This window comes from Urocampus carinirostris, chromosome 17 (genome assembly GCF_059441175.1).
Source record: "Urocampus carinirostris isolate Australia breed hairy pipefish chromosome 17, RoL_Ucar_1.0, whole genome shotgun sequence".
Taxonomy (NCBI): domain Eukaryota; kingdom Metazoa; phylum Chordata; class Actinopteri; order Syngnathiformes; family Syngnathidae; genus Urocampus; species Urocampus carinirostris.
This window is the reverse complement of record NC_142365.1, coordinates 2089861-2113192: the sequence shown is the minus strand read 5'-3', so window position 1 is coordinate 2113192 and position 23332 is coordinate 2089861. Positions and strand designations below refer to the sequence as shown.

The following is a 23332-nucleotide window of genomic DNA, read 5'->3' as shown; positions in this document are numbered from 1 at the left end:
GGTATAATTTACCATTTATGACGTCAACTGTGGTTCTGGGGTTATTGTGTTTGCTGTTAAACGTCATATTGAAATATAATATTGTGAATGTGCTTGATTTAGAGGTAAGATCGGGCCCAAAAAAAGCACCCGAGCCCGACGCAGGCCCGAGGGGTATTAAACCCGACCCGGACCCGGCCCGACTAATTAACTGGATTTGCTGGCCCGGCCCGAGGGGGCCCGATATTACATATTTTATTTATAAGGAGGGGTGATTTATGATAACAAATTAAACTCTGCCTTTTGTTACAACATCTAGGCCTAAGTTAAATAAAACTGTATAAACATTTACATCTTTTATATTTCTGTGTCTGCACTGCAATCTGTCATTGACGGTTTTTTTTTTGAGGTAGCGAAAACATTTAAAGGCGTCCGTCATTTTGACGACTTGATCATTGGGCCATAATCCACAGCAGCAGTAGTAGTACGCCTTTAAGATTTTAGCGCTTACGTATTGTGCCCTTTTCCGACTCCTATGCAAATTACCCCCCCCCTGATCGTATTCTATATAAAACGCTTATTAAAACAATAAAGCGAGCTAATTATAATCATTGGGAGATCCTAGTCTATATAACGCGTTTATTTAAACAATAAAGCGCGATCGTATTCTACAAATTGCGTTTTTTAACGCGGATGAAAATCTCACCAACGTCAATGTACGCTTCCGACAAAAGCGATCGTATTCTATATAATACGCTTTAAAACAAAATAAAGCGAGGTAATTATAATCATTGGGAGATCGCGTTTATTTAAACAATAAAGCGCGATCGTATTTTACAAAATGCGTTTTTTAACGCGGATGGAAAAGTCACCAACGTCACTGTACGCTATGATTTCTGCAATCACAACTAATTGTACACAAATAATATTTATTTGATTTACTGTAATATCCGTATGTAATGTCTTTTTTATTTTGAATGAAACCCTGGTTGCATTGGATCCCGCGGTGTAAACAAATTGTTGTTTTTTTCATTTAAAATCGGAGGGGGGGAGGAATTTGCATAGGAGTCGGAAAAAAAGCAATTACAGCTCCTTCTCCGTTTTATCCAAATTATTTATTTTATAACAAGTATTCCTTGGTCTAGTATCCATACATAGTTTAAGTATATATTTTTAATGAACATTTAACACATTATTAATTGATTTAAAAAAAAAAAAAAAAAAAAAAAAAGCAGGACCGAACCCGACCCGACCCGACCGTATGACTGACATTTCAGGGCCCGACCCGGCCCGAAATTGCCTCGGGTTCGGGTTCGGGTTCGGGCTCGGGCCATAAATCTTACCTCTAGCTTGATTGCTGTTGAGATTGTCAAGAGGGGTTGTTCAAACCTCGCACTGTTTGTCTTCTGTTATTAGTGTCAATAAATTTGTTCAAACACGCAATTGTAGAACTCACAGCGTGGTCTGGGTTAAACATGACTGTATCACCAGCTTAAGTTCGGGCGCACGCGGCTTATACAAGGGTGCGGCTTGTATAAGTACAAAAGTGGCAAATCACTCAAAAAGTGGTGGGTGCGGCTTATAATCAGGTGCGCTCTATAGTCCGGAATTTACGGTATTCGTTCAACCGGCCCGATTATCTGCAATGATATTTGGCCTTTTTATTCGTTCAACCGTCCCGATTATCATGCATACGTAAAGTTATAGTATTCCATCCATCCAGGGAAGGCTGCTGGCTGGAATCGAACCCTAGACCACTGCTGCCGTGCCCCTCTAGCTATAGTTGAATTCTTACCTTGTCTTTGGTGGTGACGGTGACAGTGTGGTGGCGTCCGGTCGTGGCGTGGCGTAGACCCTCGCCCGTGGCCACCGAGGTGTGCGCCACGGCGGACGTGGTCAACAGGACCCCCAGATTCTGGATGGACCGGCGCAGGCCTTCGGTTTCCACCTGAAAAGGTTTCCAGAGGGTTGCGCGGTCCATAGAGCTGCTCAATAGGCCAAAAGCCGCTTACCTGACAGTCCAGGTGCGCGTTCTGGTGCGGTTTCTCCGGGGAGTCGTCTCTGGCCAGCGCCGTCATGCGCTCGCTCATTTGCTTCTGGACCAGCAGGACCTGAAGCCGACACACGCGAGGGACATCTTGTGAGAACTTCAGTCCTGCTTTTTTTATATAACTATAAAAAATATATATATAAATGACACTGTCTGAATGTTATCGGACAGCAGGGCAGACAACTCTGAAAAGTTGCCTGCCCCATTTTTCACAACTTGAAACGCAATAGGACGACTCATCGCAAAAAAAAACGCCCCTTGCCGCCAAGTATTAAGGATTGATCATCAGAATATATAACAGAACAACGCTTTAAAATCAAGTTTATTCTAAATCTACTTATCACATTCATTGCATGTTTTCCCTCTGCCATCAGTATGTACCTGTATTAACTCCTCTTCATTCATGCAATGTTTGCGTTGCGTTGTCTGCTCCAAGCCACATGAACTCCTCTTTCCACCATGCTTTTCATGTACGTTTACGTTTTGTAGCGACATCCATTTTGTTAGCTTCTTTTGAATAGTTCTTCTGGGGCTGAGGTTTTGGCTTGATTCCTAATCCATCCATCCATTAGCTGCACTGCTTATCCTCAGGAGGGTCGCGGGGGTGCTGGAGCCCATCCCAGCTATCTTGGGGCAGTGGGCAGGGGACACCCTGAACCGGTTGCCAGCCAGTCGCAGGGCACGCAGGGACAGACCGTTCGCTCGCTCATTCACAACTAGGGACAATTTGGACTGGCCAATTAACCTGATAATACATGTTTTTGGAATGTGGGAGGAAACCGGAGGGCCCGGAGGAAACCCACGCAAGCACGGGGAGAACATGCAAACTCCACACAGGAACCCATGACCTCAGAACTGTGCTGCACACGCGCAAACCACTGCGCCGCCGTGCTGCCCTTGATTCTGAACCACTTCTCCATTTTCCTTGTGTTCTCTGTGCATCTACTTTGGAAAAGGATATGCAAATGCACGATCTTTTAACGCTCAGGAAAGTCCGGAGCACAAAGGTATTCGATTCAGGCTTCTGATTGGCTGCCGAGTATGCGAATTGCCAAACAAACCAAAAATACGAAATTTCCAAACCGAACGAAAATTTGGAAATTGGAATAAAGCAAACCCTTGATTTGAAAAAAAAAACTTTTTTTTTTTTGAAAAAGTTGTCGGCCACCCGGGCGGAGACGTTTTGTAAAAGATACACACCTCGGGCGTCCGGGCAGACGTTATTTCAGACACTGATAATGAAATACTGAGACAATGAATTAATTTAACACATGTCATTTTGTGTGACCCGCAAGAGCTTAAAAATGTCTGACCGTCTAAAAATAAAAAGTGCAAAAGAATGCCTAGAAAAAACGAAATGTCCCATACTGCTTTGGACTTCAACTCCCGGAAATTGACAGCGGAGTCCCACTACATACCGGTATTCCCATATCCATTGCAATAAGCATCATCTCCAAACGGAAGAGCAGCTTCAGCGACAGACTGCTGTCACAGACAGACTGAGGAGATCATTTCTTCCTCATGCCATGAGACTCTTGAACTCCACCCGGGGGAGTAAAAGCCCAAATTGCAATTACTTGGGTGGCGTTGCCGTGGTCCAAGGCCTGCTCGGTGAAGTCGCAGCTGCTCCGGATGCCGTCTCGGCCTCGGAGGAGGTCCTCCAGCTGGTCCCGGAGAACCTTCTGCTTGGCGGCGCACGTGTCCTCCAGGTCGGCCAGCAAGGCGGTCTTGCGGTGCTCCAGGGCTCGCTCCAGTTCCCCGAAGGCGTCCATGATTTCCGCCGCCGCCCGCTCCTTCCGCTCGCCCAGCTGCCGGGAAATCTCGCCCACCAGCTCGACGGCCGCCGTGATGTGGGGCAACCTGGGGGGCGGGGGTCGCACGGGACCGTGTTGAGGAATTTTCCTTGCCTGTCCCCGCTTCCTAAAATGACACTTCACCACCAAATATATTCATATTGAAATAAGCAAAAAGACATGAACTACGATATAAACGTGTTTTTCTTTTGAAATAGTTGGTCGAACATTTTTCAATTTATCTTACAGAAGATCAGGCTCGTCTAGAGCACAGGTGTCAAACAGGCAGCCCGCGGCCCAGATCAGGCCCGCTAAGGGGTTGAATACGGCCCGCGAGACAACACTCAGAGAAACGCAAGAGAAAAACAAGCTGCAGGTTGAAAGCCAGGTGCATTGAACAAATACACTGTACTTGTATTTCTTTCTCTCTCTCTCTCTCTCTTTCACTTTTCCACCTCTTTTCTCCCATTCTTTGTCTCTTTTTCTCTTCCTTTGTTGCTCTTTGTCTTCCACACCTTTTCTCCCACTCCCACTCTCTGTCTCTTTCACTCTCTGTGTCTCTCTTTTTCTCTTCCTTTGTTGCCCTTTGTCTCTTTTTCTCTCTCTGTCTTTTTAACTTATTTTCCTTTTTTTCCTTTTCTCTCCTTTCTCTTTCTCTCTTCCTACCCTTCACGCTTTCTTTTCTCTTTTCTCTCCTTCTGTCTTTCTATTTCCCTTTGGATTTCTTTCTTCCTCTCTGTTTCTTTTCCCCCTCTCTTACAACTTTTTACCTCTTTTGTTTCTCACACTCTCTCCCTCTCTTTTTCTTTCTTTGTCCCGCCCTCTCACCTTTTCTCTCCCTCTTTCTCTTTTCTTTCTCTTGAATCTACTAGTCCGGCCCCCGACAGAATGTTTGTTCTATCGTGTGGCCCCCGAGTTCAAATGAGTTTGACACCCCTGGTCTAGAGGGATCTGACATTGTGTGCCATCTTTCTGCTTCGGGTATCTACAAAAAACCTTGTCTTTTTTTTAGTTTCCTTTTTCTTTCTTGTTTATATTTTAATGTTTTTTTTCTTCATTTTTTTTCTCTTTGGTCAAATAATACACACTGAGGCTTTAAACATTGCCCCTTCTGCTTTGGAATTACACGCCAGGCCTGACAGAAGTGTGCTCCACTGGTCCCCCGCTGGCAACAGTATGCGATCCTGTATAATGGGTTGCGGCCGCATGAATTCAGTTCATTTTAGGCGGAGAGAAAGGAAATAAAAGAGCCGCCCAAAAGCCATAAATATACTATTTCTACCGTGCTCTCAGCAGTAGTTGACAGGGATAATATATCACCGCCACAATCTTGCATTTCCTTTTAGGCGCAAGGAATGGAAAAAACATAACGGGCACGACATTAATTTGCCCTCTCTTCTCCGCTCTCAGCAACAGTCGACCGGGGATAATGGATCTCGCCTGCACGAGTGCATTTGATGTTAAGCGGAAATGACAGCGATAAAAACACACGCCGGGCCCGACAGAAGTGTGCTCCGCTGGTCCCCCGCCGGCAACAGTATGCGATCCTGTATAATGGGTTGCGGCCGCATGAATTCAGTTCACTTTTTGGTGTACAGAATGGTAAAAAAGAGCCGCCATGCCTGACAAAAATGCACTCTGCAATATGGACCGCGGAAGATTTTTCAAGGACGAATCGCCGGGTGGCGAGGGATCGCAGTCATCGGAAACCTGGATGTCGGTTACCTGCTACGGAGGGCGTCCAGCTGGCTCTTGAGCGCCCCCTTGTGCTGCTCCACCACGTCGGGCAGAGGCACGGTGAGGTGTTCGCGGTGCTCGCCTTCGGTGCACTCCAGGCACATGGCTGTCTCGCATGACTGGCAGTAAAACTCCATCACCTGAAAGTGGGACCATACGTCGTAGGGGTTTCGATCATTTCTGATCCCTTTCTCTTGAATGCATTGCACTTTAAAGGTAATCCCAAATTCTGAAAGTTGCTGAAATCCATATTTCGTTCGTATATTCCGCTTATTTTCCCAGACGATGCATTTTGAAGACGGCGTGCCTTATCTTCAGGGTTGGGTAGGGTTACTTTAACTGGATTACTTTCAATGACTTTTGGATGACTCCAGTACCAAATATGCTAATCAAAGACAAAAGAAACTAAATAGGATTAAAATGACTCCATTTTGTGCAGGCTTGGGGAGTAACCGAATACATGGAACGGCAAAAAGCTGTTTGGATTGATTTTCATTTTGTTTCTGTCGCATTTGATGTCCGTTTTGCCGGAGATCAAAGAGATCAAAGCCAGGAGAGAAAGCTTACCGCGTGTTGTAAGTCATCATTTTATTCATATTTAGTTTCTTTTGTCTTTTATTAGCATATTTGCTATTGGAGTCATCCAAAAGTCATTGAAAGTACCGTAAATTCCGGACTATAAGCCGCTACTTTTTTCCTAAACTTTCAACCCTGCGGCTTATTCAGTGATGCGGCCAAATTATGTCATCTTTCTAACAGCCGCCAGCGGCGCTCGAGTACCAAAAGTAATATTTAGACCGGTGGAATATATGCGCCGAGGAAGACTGCAACTTCTTAGCTTCTGCACAAATTAAATTAGCGTAGAAATATCCTCATCATGCAAATTGCAAAAAGAAAGGCACATGACGTAGCTTTCAAGCGTTAAGCAAACGAGCAATCCGTTAAAAAAGGAAACAGAACTACTGCACGTAAACTTGCTAGCTAGCGTGGGACGACGTCTATATGACAAAGTCTCTTTCCCATACTTGGGAAGACGACTTTGATGACGTCAGTTATAAGGAGGGAGATGAGGACGGTTTACTGTGGATTCTGCCACTACGGTATGTTTTTTTAACAGACCCATTTACTGTGTTGCGAGCCTTTTGCTAGTAGCGTTTTGCTACCCTTCACAGGCACGGTTTGGAATGAAAGTTATAATATTATAATTAAAGCTTAGAAAACTCTCTCGGTGTACCGTCTTTCTTTGTAAACATGTGTAACCGATGTATAATATGTATTTGCACCTGTATATTTTTGTAATGTATTTATTTGAGACACTTATTCTGATATGTTTTGCGAATTAAAAAAGAGGGGGCGGAGCAAACGCGGGCTGACGGGAAGTGGGGTAAAGGTGAGTGAGATCTGTTGTCGCGGCGGACAATAGTGGATATATATTTTTCCCACCCTTACCTTTGGAAATATAGACTTTTTTCCTTTCGATTAGTTTCAACGGGTACCCGGACTCTGCAGGTCTGCATCAAACTTTAACTACTGGTATCATTTTCTGTTCATTTTGCCGGCTGAGGTTTTTGGACTGTGTACTTTATATTCAGTTACAATCGCGGGACTCAAAGCCGGGATTGGGCTAATTTTGTGATTGTGTTACATGTTTTAATGTGGGCGCATGCGGCTTATATACAGGTGCGGCTTGTGTTAGTACAAAATCGGTTTTCCCCCTAAAATGCGGTGGGTGCGGCTTATAATCAGGTGTGCTCTATAGTCCGGAATTTACGGTAATCAAGTTAAAGTAACCCTACCCAACCCTGCTTATCTTTGACATCATGAGCTAAGACCACTACCATGTTGCACAGCAAATACACGGTACATGAAATGGGCCTGGATCAGGGGTCGGGAACCTATGGCTCGCGAGCCAGATATGGCTCTTTTCACGAGTGCATTTGGCTCAGAGATCAAATTGAGCTCTTGCAATTTTTCTCTGCACAGCGACGTATATTGGGCAAGTAATACACACTGTCCCTTTCATTTTCCTATGAAGGCAGGGGCCTCATACTATCATCCTGGGAGATGTCATCGGCCCCTGGGTGGCGCGTTTTGAAGCCTCTTCTGGTTGCCATGACGACACGGCCTTTCCCTTACCCACCTTCCCTTCGTGGTTGGGGCAGCAGAGCGGTTTCCCCGCCGCCACCGCGCTGACCGACTCCAGGAGACTGCAGCTCTCGGGTCTTGAACATTCCGCTTCTCGTTGAAGGACCTTCATGCAAAAGTAGTTTCTAGCATTAGAGTATTTGAGTTATATTTGATGTACTCTCTGTACATAATATGATAAAACAATAAATAGATTCAATGCATTATTATAGAAGTCATGAATACAAAGTACCGTAAATTCCGGACTATAAGCCGCTACTTTTTCCCCAAACTTTCAACCCTGCGGCGCTCGAGTACAAAAGGTAAGATTTAGACCGGTGGAATATATGCGCCGAGGAAGACTGCGACTTCACTAAAACTGGCCGCATGCGAAAGACAACTTTTTTGCAAGTCTGCCAGTGGATCCTGACAGCGTGGGGCAGCATCAAAAATTCTACCATAACCAATGGGTTCCGAAAAGCCGGTCTGCTGCGTGACGGAGAGGAGGGCACAGAATCAGGAGTGGATGGGAGCGTGGGACGACGTCTATATGACAAAGTTTCTTTCCGACACTGAGGAAGACGACTTTGATGGCTTCAGTTTTAAGGAGGAAGATGAGGACGAATTACCATGATTTTTACAAGAACGGTCTGTTTTTTTTTTACCAGACCTGTTTACTGTGTTGCGAGCGTGTTGCTAGCGTGTTGCTACCATTAACTGCCCTGTCACGGACACCGTTTGGGATGAAAGTTACCGTATTTTCCGCACTATAAGGCGCACCTAAAAGCCTTTATTTTTTTCAAAAGCTGACCATGCGCCTTATAATACAGTGCGCCTTATATTTGGATCAATATTAATTCGCAAAGTCTTGCAACTAACTTGCAGCCGCCAACTAGATTTTCCCCCGAACGCCAAGTAGTCCGCGGTGTATGCTGGGATTTATTTACCGGCGTTTCATTGGCTAACCAATGTGTCAATCATCATTTGAATCGATCACTATTGGCTAAAGTTATTCGGAGGTCAAGAGGCGGATCCTTTTTATCATTTACAGGCCGGCATTGGCTTGAAAGGCAAAACAAAGCCTGCAATTGGCCAAAAAAGATGTGTCAGAATGGGGGCAGGAAGTGGGGTAAAACGGGTACCCAGACTCTGCAGGTCTGCATCAAACCTTAAGTACCGGTATCATTTTCCGTTCATTTTGCTGGCTGTGATTTTTGGACTGTGTACTTCAATGAAGGACATTGAGTTTCAATCGCGGGACTTGAAGTTGGGTTTGGATTAATTTTATGTTTGTGTTACTTTTTTTTAATGTGGGCGTATGCGGCTTATATACAGGTGCGGCTTGTGTATGTACAAAATCGGTTTTCCTCTTAAAATGTGGTGGGTGCGGCTTATAATCAGGTGCGCTCTATAGTCCGGAATTTACGGTATACTTTTGTATTTAAATGGGCAACCGTTTCAAAAAAGGAAAAAACTATTGCAAAAGGAAAAAAACAAACAAAAAAAATTGAAAAAATATGTATGCCTAGCTGAAAATAAATAAGCAGAAGTTATATTTTAGATGTTCTCATTACTCTGTAAACCTAAAAAATCTATAAAAATAACTGTAAAAGGCATTCATACTAAATTCATTTCAAGGCACAACTAAATGGTGTTCTTGTGACAGAATACAATAATCCAAGACTCCCTATTAGTGTGTGAGTGTGTGTGTGTGTGTGAATGGGTAAGTGTGAAGCACATTGTAAAGCGCTTTGGGAGCTCTTCATTGACTTGAAAAGCGCTATAGAAATGCAGACCATTTACCATTTAGCATCTTGATTATCCTCAAAACGTTTGGAGGCAGACTCCCTATTGGTGTGTGAGTGTGTGTGTGAATGGGTAAGTGTGAAGCACATTGTAAAGCGCTTTGGAAGCTCTTCATTGACTTAAAAAGCGCTATAGAAATGCAGACCATTTACCATTTAGCATCTTGATTATCCTCAAAACCTTTGGAGGCTCACTTCCTATTGTTGTGTGAGTGTGAGTGTGAATGGGTAAGTGTGAAGCACATTGTAAAGCGCTTTGGGAGGTCTTCATTGACTTGAAAAGCGCTATATCAATGCAGACCATTTACCATTGAGCACAGCCTATAGAATCACTGCTGAGTGGTAGAAGGTGGCACTATCACATCCTGATGAGATCTTTGCAATTTTTGGCTTTCATCTAAACTGGGTTAGAATTTGCAATGACAAAGAAAAAAACGAAGAAACAACGTCAGAACATGTGCATCGAGTGCCTTCATTCGATTATTCAGTGATTGAATGATTTGATAACCCCTGAGCTTGAGATTTCTTATCGTGCCATTGGGACACAAAGGACCAGGTTGCCTTGACGTCAGGAGGAGTTATTTGTTAAAACAGTTCATTGACCGCCTCCATTTTGCTACACATGTGAGAAGTAAAACCTCCAAACGCACCTCCATCAAGTTAGTGATGAAGAAGTTGTTCTGCAGAGCCGAAACGCCTTTCTCCGGCAGGATGGACGTCTGCCGACAGACCGGGCAGGACAGCGTCAGAGACTCGGCCGGAATGTAGTTCTGGAGGCAGCTGGACAGGAGGACAATCAGACAGATGGACAGAGTACTGAGTACTGTTTTCAGTGGGGGGATTGTAATGATACAATGTTCAATAAAAAAGTCTTTAAAAAAAATTTAAAATAACTTTTAAATAAAAAGTCTTGGCGCTCTCTGCTGGACCAAAGCGGCACTACAACTCTCAGTGTCCCACCGGAATTGCGTGCGCTCTTATTTATTTTCTTATTGATTTAAAGTACATAGTGGCTCATAAACGAGTTGTGGCAACACAACTAATCGACGATTTGTATCGATTTCATCGATTCGTTATTGCAGCCCTAAAGTCAATGCAACATAAACGCACTGGAATCTTGGAAAAAAATGCAAAAAAAATGGCAAGGTATTGGTCACATCTCGAACACTAACAACCCTAATCCCAAATATGAAAAGGGCTCTGTAGGTGTTGGGTAAAAATGGAGTTTGTATGTATAAAAAGCAGAAAAATGAGCCAAATTTGGACTCATTTCAATGATCTTAGATAGGTAGATAGCTAGATGGCTAGTCAGATGGCTAGCCAGATGGATAGCTAGCTGGCTAGATAGATAGCTAGCTAGCTCGATAGCTATATTATATAATTGATCATGCATCATTAAAATACGAGGGCCAAGCCTTGGGTGCGACCAGTAGGGGACGCTGACTTTTCGCATGACGTCATCGTAACATGCCACGAGAGCAGGCGTGTCGCCGTCATTTTCCCTCACTTTTTATTCTTCTTCATTGGTTGCGTGGTCTATAGAGTCAGACGGCTAAGAAACATGGTCACGGCAACAATTTCAAGCATTTATAAGCACTTCACCCAAAACTCAAGCATTTTCCTTCAAAACACAGCATTACGATGAAGGCATTTACAAGGATTTCAAGCACCCGTACCAACTCTAAAAAAAATTTCAAGCACAAAGTCATGACTCTCCGAAAATTGGTCCCCTGAATAATGATAATAATCTCACGGGTCAATGTGACGGTAACGGTGTCGGGTTGGCTTTGGTCATGCTCAACAGCTGGCTAAGCCACGAGAACGTAGACCTAAGGCCCCTGCTCGGTGTCTCATTGCATTCGCTCCGGGTTTTGGAACAGGGGTTGGGAACCTACGGCTCGCGAGCCATCTACGGCTCTTTCCACGAGTACGTACGGCTCGGAGATAAAATTGGACTTCACGTGTGTGATTTACTGTTGAGACACTTTATAATAAAAAGCCACAGAACAAACTCATCTCATCTCATGGACGGAGCTATACACTATAGCACAGGTGTCAAACGGGTGGCCCGCGGGCCACATCAGGCCCGCTAAGGGATTGAATCCGGCCCGCGGGACAACACTCAGAGAAGCGCAAGAGAAAAACAAGCTGCGGGTTGAAATAGGTCAACTTGATGTTGCCAAAGCCAGGTGCCTAGAACAAAGACACTGTACTTGTATTTATTTCTCTCTCTCTCTTTCTTTCTTTTTGTTTTTTTGTGGAGTCAAGCTTTGGAACGGTTTGCAAGACGAGATCAAACTACTCACTTGTTCAAATTTAAATATAAAAAAACATTCCTGGCGGAATACAGAGATGAGGAGGCTGGGGTATGAGTGGTGCGGGAGATTGGGAATAGTGCATCTAGTTAACTTTGTGTTATTCTTGCTATTCTTATAACTGTTATTATCAATATCATTACAAATGTTGTTATATCATTGATGTATTTGGTGGGGAAGACGAAGGGGTAGGGAGTATAAGCATTTGCCTCTTACTATACCCCTTTTCAAACATATTATGTAACATTATTTTGTTGTTGAGTTATTGTTTTTGTTCTGTTTTTAATTTGATGTTCGAATAAAGTTTCATTCATTCATTCATTCATGATGTGAAAAAAAGACAATGAGTGAGAAAAACTCGTCCAATGCCGTGTAAAAAAAGACACTCCTCAATTCCCTGACAGCTTACAGTTAGCATAGCATCAAGATCCAACAGCACAACAGGAGTGTGTTCACCTCAGCTCGAAGCCAGGATTAAGGTCGCCCATTTTACATGACACACGCACTAAAGTTTGCCGGGAAACGCGACCATATTAGGGAATGAGCTTAATACAGCGAAGCCGAGGTTTTTTAGGGGGGGAGATTCGGTGCTTCCGACAGACGTTTTCTATTCGGGTGGACTCGATTCGTTTCATTAAACATTGAAATTGTTTAGGTGGCTCGGTGGGGACTAAAAAGCACGCCTACCTCACAAATTGGAGGTCCCGGGTACGAATCCGATTTTTCCATCCTCCCTGTGCGGAGTTTGCATGTTCTCCCTGTGACTGTGTGGGTTTTTAACGGGCACTCTTGGCTCCTCCCACATTCTGAAAACGTGCTATATATGGATATATGGATGATTCTGAATGTTTAAAACAAAGCTACAAAAAAGGACGACAACTACTGTAAATTCCGGACTATAAGCCGCTACTTTTTTCCCAAACGTTTAACCCTGAGGCTCTTTCAGTGATGCGGCCATGTGTGAATGTGGAAATATACACTTTTTTTTCCTCAGATTATTTTCAACTTGGACTCTGCAGGTCTGCATCAAATGTTAAGTACCGGTATCATCTTCCGTTCATTTTGCCGGCTGTGATTTTTGGGCTGTGTACTTTATATTCAGTTACAATCGCGGGACACAAAGTCGGGTTTGGGTTAATTTTGTGATTTTGTTACATGGTTTAACGTGGGCGCATGCGGCTTATATACAGGTGCGGCTTGTGTAAGTACAAAAGCGGTTATCCTCTTTAAATGTGGTGGGTGCGGCTTATAATCAGGTGCGCTCTATAGTCCGGAATTTACGGTAATTCATGTTCTGAGTGAAAAGTAAAGAACCAAATTACCAGCGGGGAAATATCCGGGTCAAAAATCATTCAATAACTTGCTGCTGTTAAATATTTGCACTTATTCATTGTACTGTTATTAGAATCAAGTATTCCTAGACTGAGATAATTTCTTCCTCATGCCGTGAGGCTTTTTAACTCCACCCGGGGGAGTAGAAGCCCACATTGGACCCCACCCCCACATTTGCATATGACCCTATTTTTATGACAGTGTGTATTTTCTGTAGCACTATCAAAATACTCTATAGCAAAACGTTATATTGGGTATTTTTGTATTCTATATCTTTTATTTTACTATTTCCCAACGGGGATGAATAAAGTATCTATCTATCCATCTATCTAATTAAATCATAATTACTATAACTTGGGCCAGTTATGGTTTTATGATTTTTGGGCCTGATAGTCGTTTATCTCTTTTCCTTTCAAAGTCTCTATATGACATGTTTGGTCCTGGGATCCAATGCCTAATCTCATGGCATACATGGCTTCACAACGTTGATATCAATGGCAATCGAGATGGTGCAAAGAAGGGAAGCGTCACCTTTCGCAGAAGGTGTGCAGACAGGGCAAGACTTTAGGGTTCCTGTAGCGGTCCAGACAGATGCTGCACACCAAAAACTGCTTGTCGATCTGACGCACCACCGGACTGGCCGTCCTGCCGGACTCTTGCTTGGCCATGGCCGGCCGGGCGGGCGGGCAGGACGCCTCCAATCCTGAAAACAAAAGAGGACAGTGAATCCTGGCAAGATTTGAAAAAAGAAAAAATAACCGTCAAAAACTCATGTTAAAGACAAAGAAAATAGATATACTGATCCAATTTTAATGTTATTTTATAAATGGTTCATGCACCTTTTTCAAGCACTTTATACATTATTTTCTCCAGTACCATTCAAAGAAGAAATCCGGTATGAATCACGAATTGAGCAAAAATCTATCTGCGATTTGTAATCAGGGTTGGGTAGGGTTACTTTAACTGGATTACTTTTAATTACTTTTGGATGACTCCAATACCAAATATGCTAATAAAAGACAAAAGAAACTCAATATGAATAAAATGATGACTCACAACATGCGGTAAGCTTTCTCTCCTGGCTTTGATCTCTTTGATCTCCGGCAAAACGAACATCAAATGCGACAGAAACAAAATGGAAATCAATCCAAACGGCTTGCCGACATCGTTTTTGCCGTTCCGTGTATTCCGTTACTCCCCGAGCCTGCACAAAATGGAGTCATTTTATTCATAGTTAGTTTAATCCAAAAGTAATTGAAAGTAATCAAGTTAAAGTAACCCTACCCAACCCTGTTTGTAGTCTTGCGTGGGCATTTACAAACACATACATCTTTTAGATCCTGAGTGTATTGCGAATATATTTGTGAATCTGAACAATACATGTGTAAATATTTATAATTTTTTGGGTGAACATGACAGTAATACGTAGCTTATTTTTTTCAGTTGCAGGAAGTTCTTCCCATTACAAATGACCACTGGGAAACGCTACCTTCATTTTCTGCATGGCCCATCATGAATGATTGTGTCATGGTTACTGATGTGACTTAGCTGTGCCCGCTCATTTGGCGCCAACCGCCGCGGATTCTGATTGGCTCCCTGTCACTATTTGAACGCAGTCCTGTCTCTCCCTTGTTGTCAGTCTGTCTGCGAACCTCTGCTGATACAAGGCTAGCCTTTATGACCCTGACTTCCGTTTGTCCCGTTTTTGCACTGGTTTTTCCACCTGCCCATTTCTGTTTTGATCCCGACCACGTCTGCTCTCCCGTCCTGGCTTCAACCTGTTTTAGATCCCGACCGCGTCTGCTCTCCTGCCCTGGCTTACGACCTGTTTCTGACCCCGACCATATTTTTGCTCTTCTGTCCCAGCTATCGATCTGTTTTTCCGTCCCTGACACTGCCATCAACTGCTACGGAAGATCCACTTCTGTATTCGGGTCACAATTTGATTGCGAGAGCGACTTGCTTTGGATCGTGTGCGCAGCCCTACCTCTTTCTTTGGATAAAACTTGTGAAAAACGTTACGCGATTGGGTCTACCTTTTGTGCTGGTCGTGACAGATTGATACACACAGTAATCCTTGCACTAATACTCGTAACATAGTGCGCGGTTTAGAATCAGCATCCATTCGTCCTATTGGCCGAGACTCGTAGAGGGCAAAGACCCTTCAGAGGACAGTGCCGTACAAACTAATGCCAACGAGGGAAGAAGAAATGCGATGGCAAAGCGAAGCCACCAGTTAGCGGCATCTGCATCATTTTTAAGCAGGCAACAATTTCAAGCATTTACAAGCACTTCATCTGAAACTCAAGCACATTCCAACCTATGAAAAAACAACTTTAGCATCCTTCGAGAATATGGAGCACTTGTAGGGACCCAGTTTCTGACCAAGTGAAGGGTACAAAAACGCATTCAAATTTGCATAAAACAGTCTCACTTCCATGTTCTTTTTGGTGTAGGTGTCGGGGGGACGGCACGTCGTCCAAAATGTGTCACTGCTGGATTACATGGACGCCTGCTGTGACTTGACATACAAGCACAGCAAAGGAGAAGGACCAATGGCAACCACTTTTCTTTATCGGGGGAAGCGGCGCTCCTCTTAAAATCGGATTTAGGAGCAAATGAAAAACAAAAGTAAAACCGAACCAAATTTGGTGTAAAGATCTATTTAACGACCCATCACAAAATTATTCCAATAAGTGTCGTCATCCTCTCCAAACAGAAGAGCAGCTTCAGCGACAGACTGCTGTCACAGTCTTGTTCCACGGACAGACTGAGGAGATCGTTTCTCCCTCATGCCATGAGGCTCTTGAACTCCACCCGGGGGAGTAAAAGCCCACATGAAACCCCACCCCCACATTTGCATATGACCCTATTTTTATGACCGTGTGTATTTTCCATAGCACTATTTAAATACTTTATATCAACACGTTATAGTGGGTATTTTTGTATTCTATATCTTTTATTCTATTATTTTACTTTTCAACACATGGATACTGCTGGAAGTGTGAATTCCCCTACGGGGATGAATAAAGTATCTATCTATCTATCAAGTCAAAAACCAAGTGAAGAATGGAATTGAAGAAACTCAAAGAAAGAATGGTCAAGAAATAAATGCAAAATAGGGTTCATTTCAGCAACGGTCCAAATTTAAAGCAATCCAGTAGCATGTGACGGACCAGATTAGAGAAAATGACATCAGTCTAAAACCGAGTCGGTGGAAATACAAAGACACAAACACGCATGCTCACAGTTGAAACGTAGTTGCAAGCCACAGCAGCCGGACCGGGACGCTCCCCGGCTAAAATAACTCACCTCAAAGAGACCCCTTCAAATCACCCAAAACAACTTCCTCAAACACACAGAACAAACCCCGACATCATGCTAAAATATGCTAGTAGGCTAACCTAGGAGCTAAGAGTGTCCAGGCGTCAAATGACCAAATTGTACCCGTAATACTTTTGACCCCTCCAAAACGCAGGCTGTAATAAGATTATGATGCATTCAATAGCGCTGGGAAATTGGAGGGAAAAAAAAAATCATATTCGGCAGCTTCCTGTCTCAAAGTCATTCTTTTGAGTTGAGTGGTGGGTCCATTTTTACATCAAGTTGTGTCCTAAAAATTAAATTAATGCCACAGGTCTCAAACTCAGAGGGGTAATTGCGCCCTCCAGGATGATAGTTTGAGGTCCCCGCCTTAATAAGAAAATTAAAGGGACAGTGTGCACTGTTTGCCCACCAGATGTCACTGTATATGTATGTAAACATCAAAACTGGCTGTGCTAGTGAAAAACATCAAAGCGTACAGGAGGTGGAGTTTGCTGGGAAAATATAGAGCGGAAACGTGGCTCACGTCTAGCATCCCGGACGCTAACGTGGAGCTACCCGACTTCAGCACTGTTAGGACAGACAGAGACACAAAAGCCTGCGGGAAGCGGGGAGGAGGCGGACTCGCTATCTACGTGAACACGAGGCGGTATAACCCTGGGCACGAAGATTTCCATCTGCTGCAGGGACGTCGAACTTTTGGACTAGCGTGTGACGTCATCCACTCCACTGTTGCTAAACTACAACACAACTCCCCGAGGCCATCCTGTTAATAGGCAACAAAAGGGTACTGCTGGAAGTATGAATTTCCCTATGGGATTAATAAAGTATCTATTCATCTACTTTTTGTGTCAATGGCAGTGTTCTGGTTTGCCCGCGTCCCTGCGTCCCAGACGCATCATTTTTGCTGGGGACACATCGCCTCAAATCAACGTGCGTCCCCGGGACGCAACTTTTTTGACACAAAATTGTCATTATTACCCGATTACTTTTTTTTTCAAACAAAAATTTACCGCACTCCAAACTTTTCGTCAGGCAGACCCGGCAGATGTTGTTTTGGTCTCGCGGTTCGAGTTTTCGTCTGCACGCCGATCTCGAGTTGTGTGGTGAAAAGTCCGTCTCTTTTTAGAGAACCGGCTTTTTCGGCTCAACTCATTCAAGAGAGCCGGCTTCATTTGAGCTGTGAAAAGTGATGGGTCCCGGGGACTGGCATGCTCAAAAATCTACGGGTCCCAACAGAGATCTATGGCTCCCCAAAATTTAGTCTTATCCAGGTTGAAATTGTAAATCGGTGACAAATAATATAATAAAATCTATCTAGAAGAAAATAGAATTTACTTTTATTGTCATTCTTTGTAACCATGCACACAGAACTAAATGGTATATATTCATTCAGTTTTAATTATCAAATTATGAATTCATTTTCTGCATCAAATTATTGTTGGTAATATACCGATGAAAGGGATAACCACAAACCTGTCTTTTTTCATTTTCTCCTCTTATACTTCCTTAACTTCTTTATACAATCATTCGTAATATGCATCAAAGCAAGTGAGCCGTTGGAGAGCCGGCTCTCTTGAATGAGTTGAGCCGAAAAAGCCGGTTCTCTAAAAAGAGACGGACTTTTCACCACACAACTCGAGATCGGTGTGCGGACGAAAACTCGAACCGCGAGACCCAAACAACATCTGCCGGATCTGCCTGACGAAAAGTTTGGAGTGCGGTAAATCTTTGTTTAAAAAAAATGTAATTGGGTAATAACGACAATTTGGTGTCAAAAAAGTTGCGTCCCGCGTTGATTTGACCCAATGCGTCCCCAGCAAAAATGATGCGTCTAGGACGCAGGGACGCGGGCAAACCAGAACACTGTAGATCTGTGAATATGTGAATTTATATTTAGTATGTTTTTCATGGATCCCTTGTAAACATGTGAAATGACAATTTTCTAAATCATTTGCACGAATACACGTCTTTGTTTAATGCGTGATCTATCGAATCCGACAACTGAGAAACACGGCAGCGACTTCAAACATATACAATCATTTCCACCTAAATTCAAGCATTTTCAAGGATTTCAAGCCACCCTGAACAATGAATTCATTTAATAAGTCCTTTTTTCTCATCGTTAATTTGATTAAGGGCGTACCCCCGTTTGAGCTAAGCTAGAAAATAAGATTCTCGAGTCTCCGGTTCCTTAGAGGCAGGGCGTTACGTAACACGTTAACGACGACGAAGATCTTCATACAAATGACGTCACGTTCCGGGTCGCTGCCGCGACCGCTCGGATATTTAAAGGAACGCATTATTTCTGGATGGGCAGTTCGCCCCCCTCCGGCCCCCCCACACGCACAAATACAGAACGGCATCCTCTCTCCACTCGCGCTACTCGTAATCTTCGCGCAGCGAGTGAATCACGTACGCGTTACGTAACAGTCGGTCCGGGGCAATGTTCCCTGTCATTTTCCTTACGGGTCTGAGCGTTCACACAAAGTCGGTGAGCAGCGCTTGAAACAACAGTGAGCAACGGCAATCCCAAGTGTGGCAACTGAGTCATTATCAAACATGTCCAAAACTTGACATCGCGTTACATTTTGCTGAGTTTCCGGCAATGCAAAAGTATTTTTCACTTTTGAATGAATTGACTCATGTACGATTGCAAAGGTTGTAGGGCCTACAAACGTCATTTTTTTTTTTACAATTCTTTCACAATATATCCATTTATTTATTTTTTCCTGATATATTTTGTCGCATAATACTAACATTTTGGGGGGCTCATTTAGTCGGTTGCACGATACACAACTGAATTTAATCCCATTTTTGAGTGGAAGTACAATGTTGGCAACAAGATTCACTTGATATCATTGGAAATTATTGGAATGCAACACAAACTTTCTTCTTTTTCCCTGTTTTTTTTTCCATTTTTTTAAATTCCTTTAAATAAAATCTCATTGTGTTTATTTTTTCCGAGCTGTTACTTTTTTCTTTTTGTTCTCTATTCACTTTTTTTTCTTACATTTCTTTCTTTTGTTTTTTTCTGGCTTTTCTTCTAAATGTTTCCTTCTTTTTTTCTCTTCCTTTTGTTTCTTTTTTTTCTCAGCTTTTCACAACTTTTTCATTTTGGTATTTTTTTCTTTTTTGTTCTATTCCCCCTTCTTTTAAGTCAATTTCTGCACAATTTTACATAATGTTTGGTCGTGTAGGGATGAAAGAAGCAAAAACCACCTTAAGAGCCGTTTGGGACCCGAAAGAGCTGGTTCTTTTTAGTGAGCCGAGCCGAAGAAGCCGGTTCTCGAAAAACTTTACTAACTTCACTCAACTTCGTTCTACTTCGACCTGCCTTCCAAATACCGCATTTAGAACACAGCGTCAGGGGAACCCGTGTATTTTGACCTTCATGCACTGTAACTTTGACTTAATTTGCTTCTTAATTAGCAAATTTGAGCCCTGATTTTCGTGAGCTGGCTAGATTTTCTTGTGTGCGGAAAAGCTCTGGGTGGTGCGCGATTGCGCACACACGCAGCTTAGAGGGAACATTGGTCCGGGATTGTACTTCTATCCGAAAAGGGACATTTTATGAGTCGGTGAAGGTCACTGAAGGCATCGCTGCTTCACGGACGTCACCTGGGAAATAATATATTCTAATATGTGATTTAATGACCAGATGACCATTCATAGTACTGTGTCCTCTTGTCTCCATGACTGTAATGTACTACTCTCCGGTCTCCCCAAGTCGAGCATACAAAATCCCGCAGCTAGGCTTTTAAAGAAGATCCGAATGCCGATTGAACCAACATGCTTGTTACCTTTCTAAAAGGGCTCCTTATAATAACCAAAATACAACAATAGTAAGCGGCTAGCGGCGTTACAAGTATCCGGTACCGTCCGTAATCATCGGAACTGTGAACTCTCTACCAAATAAGACCAACGAACTGGCTGTGCTCGTGACGCTAACATGGAGCTACGTGGAGCTACCCGGCGTCAGCACTGTTAGACAGAAACACGAAAGCCTGCGGGAAACGGAGAGATGGCGGACTGGCTATCTACGTGAACACGAGGCGGTGTAACCCTGGGCACAGAGATCTCCATCTGCTGCAGGGACGTTGAACTTTTGGACTAGCGTGTGCCGTCATCCACTCCGCTGTGGCTAAACTACAACACAGCACCCCGAGGCCATTCTGTTCATAAACAACAAAGGATACTGCTGGAAGTGGGAATTTCCCTAATGGGGATGAATAAAGTATCCATCCATCTTGTTCATAAAATTACTGTTTTTTTTTTGTTCAGATTAACTCGGACTGTGGTGGTTCCTCTGTAAATTGTAACTCTTATCAAACCTAAAACTAGTCCAGTAGCCTTCCTCTCTATCGTTGTCCAAAACTCAACTCGACGGTAGAGACCAATCAAAACCTACTGAGTTAGCATTCTCCCCCCCAAAATATCCACTTCATTTCTCCCGCACATTGACCTCAACTGAAATAAGTAACTGTCGATTCAAAACAAGAACAACCCCAAAAAGAATTCCGTTCCGACTCGACGCGATTACAAGTGGCTTGTAAAGCCGAGCAAGCCCCCCAACCCCCTCCCCGTTTCCCCACGCCGCTCCGCATTCCTGCCGTGCCGGCCGGACATTCTGCTCTCCATTTCCACTAACAACAAACGACAGCCGGTGCCCGAGGTTTTCCCTCCACGCTCCCACAAACGTGACGACCGTTTTCCTTCAGCAATCTCACCTTGTCATATGAATCCGTCGATCCACTTCAGGGTTTCCCATAGAATTTTATAAGACCCCGGTGGGCAAACGGTCTAGGGGGGGTCCTCCAGAATTTGGGTCGGACATAAAATGTAACTCTTGCACTTTTCTCAGCAACGTTTCAAATTCAGATATTGAGATAAATCAGACGATATTCTTGTCGTCTGCGGTATTTTGTCACATTTTTACAAAAGAACTTTGCTCGCACCTTGTTTTGAAACCGTGCTTTAAGGCAAAAATGAGCACCGGTGATCTTAAGTGACTGAGAAAGGGAGATACAAATTTAAGTCATATATTTACTGTTATGGGATACAGGCGATAGGGCAATTGATAGATAGGTGTCTAGATGGATAGTTAAATGTCTAGATAGATGTCAGGATAGAATCTATCTATCCGATAGATAGATAGATTTCTAGATAGATGTCTAGATAGATAGATGTCTAGATAGATTTCTAGATAGATGTCTAGATAGATAGATGTCTAGATAGATAGATAGATGTCTAGATAGATGTCTAGATAGATAGATGTCTAGATGTCTAGATAGATAGATAGATAGATAGATAGATAGATAGATAGATAGATAGATAGATAGATAGATAGATAGATAGATAGATAGATAGATAGATAGATAGATAGATAGATAGATGTCTAGATAGATAGATATCTAGATAGATGTCTAGATATATAGATATCTAGATAGATGTCTAGATAGATAGATGTCTAGATAGATGTCTAGATATCTAGATAGATGTCTAGAGGTCTAAATAGATAGATATCTAGATAGATATCTAGATAGATGTCTAGCTAGATAGATGTCTAGATAGATAGATGTCTAGTTAGATAGATAGATGTCTAGTTAGATAGATGAATGTCTAGATAGATAGAAGAATGTCTAGATAAATGTCTACATAAATGTCTAGAAATTGTCTAGATGTCTAGAAGTCTAGATAGATGTCTGGATAGATATCTGGATAGATAGATGTTTAGATAGATGTCTAGATAGAAGTCTAGATAGATGAATATCTAGATAGATAATGCCTAGATAAATGTCTAGATGTCTAGATAGATACTTTATTCAACCCCGAAGGTAAATTGGCACTTCCAGCAGTATCCTTTTGTTGAAAAATAAAATCAAAGATATCGAATACAAAAATAGCCAATATAACGTGTTGATATAGAGTATTTAAATAGTGTTACGGAAAATACATACGGTCATAAAAATAGGGTCATATGCAAATTAATACTAGCCTTAGTATTATTTCACCGAGAGCAGGTCTGGCGATTTTATTGAATTTTGTTTTCAAAAATATGGGCTGGCTCTCTCAACAAACTATTTTTGCTTTTATGGCTTTTGGGGTCAAGAAGGTTCCCGATCCCTGAATGGAACCCTGGCGCCCTGCCAGAATGTTCCTATGGTATGGGAAACCCTCCACTTCCTCAAGCACACGCTGGCGAAGGTTGGACGGAAAACTCACAGGCGAGCGGAGGACTTCCTGATGAAGATCTCAGCGGTGGTCTCTGGTCCTCCTCCCGAGAGGGCGACACCCGCCCGTCCGACACCACCTCCTCATTTCCAGGGCGCCGAAAAGAGAACGGACGTGTGGAGATGTCAAGATTGCCTGTTTGCGGTCGGCGTGCACGTGTCGACGTGACTTAAACGAGCGGTAGAGAGGAAGCAGGCACGTGATTGGCCGGGGGGCCAATGGGAGGGGACGGGGAGGACCAATGGTGGAGGAGATGAGAAGACTGGAGGAGAGACGGCAACAAAGAGGCGGGTTTTTCTTGCTTTTAGGAATTCCTGATGTCCTTTGAAAGGGGACGCACGCAGAGGATGGGTGCTGGTGCGTGCCTGTTGCCATGGCGACTACATCCTGCTTCATTCTTGAGGAAGAATACTAAAATATACATTTGGAACAACAATCACTAAATAGACACATTTTTACTTTGTTTATTTATGAAATCTCCACTTCACAGGGAAGTAGAAATTTCAAAGGGGACAAATTTCGTCAAAAAGCACTAAAAAGACGAGTACCGTATTTTCCGCACTATAAGGCTCACCTAAAAGCCTTTATTTTTTACAAAAGCTGACCATGCGCCTTATAATACAGTGCGCCTTATAGATG

The 23332-nt window shown here is 43.2% G+C and overlaps 1 protein-coding gene across 5 annotated transcripts in view; it reads right to left on the bottom strand.

The window, feature by feature from the left end:
• LOC148348918 (tripartite motif-containing protein 3-like) overlaps positions 1-22851 on the bottom strand; it is a 38138-nt gene extending 15287 nt beyond the window's left edge. For 3 of the 5 annotated variants that reach the window (XM_088321320.1, XM_088321321.1, XM_088321322.1), the window contains exons 1-8: positions 22685-22851; positions 13667-13838; positions 10139-10268; positions 7700-7810; positions 5548-5699; positions 3607-3889; positions 1992-2090; positions 1775-1927 (exon numbers count right to left, since the gene is read on the bottom strand). In XM_088321320.1, the coding sequence (XP_088177446.1) occupies positions 1775-1927; positions 1992-2090; positions 3607-3889; positions 5548-5699; positions 7700-7810; positions 10139-10268; positions 13667-13803 (1065 nt within the window). In that variant the 5' untranslated portion in view covers positions 13804-13838; positions 22685-22851. Of the gene's footprint in view, positions 1-1774; positions 1928-1991; positions 2091-3606; positions 3890-5547; positions 5700-7699; positions 7811-10138; positions 10269-13666; positions 13839-22684 lie in introns of those variants that run through there. The other 2 variants (XM_088321323.1, XM_088321324.1) reach the window with 2 other exon arrangements.
• Between the last annotated feature and the right edge of the window lie 481 nt (positions 22852-23332).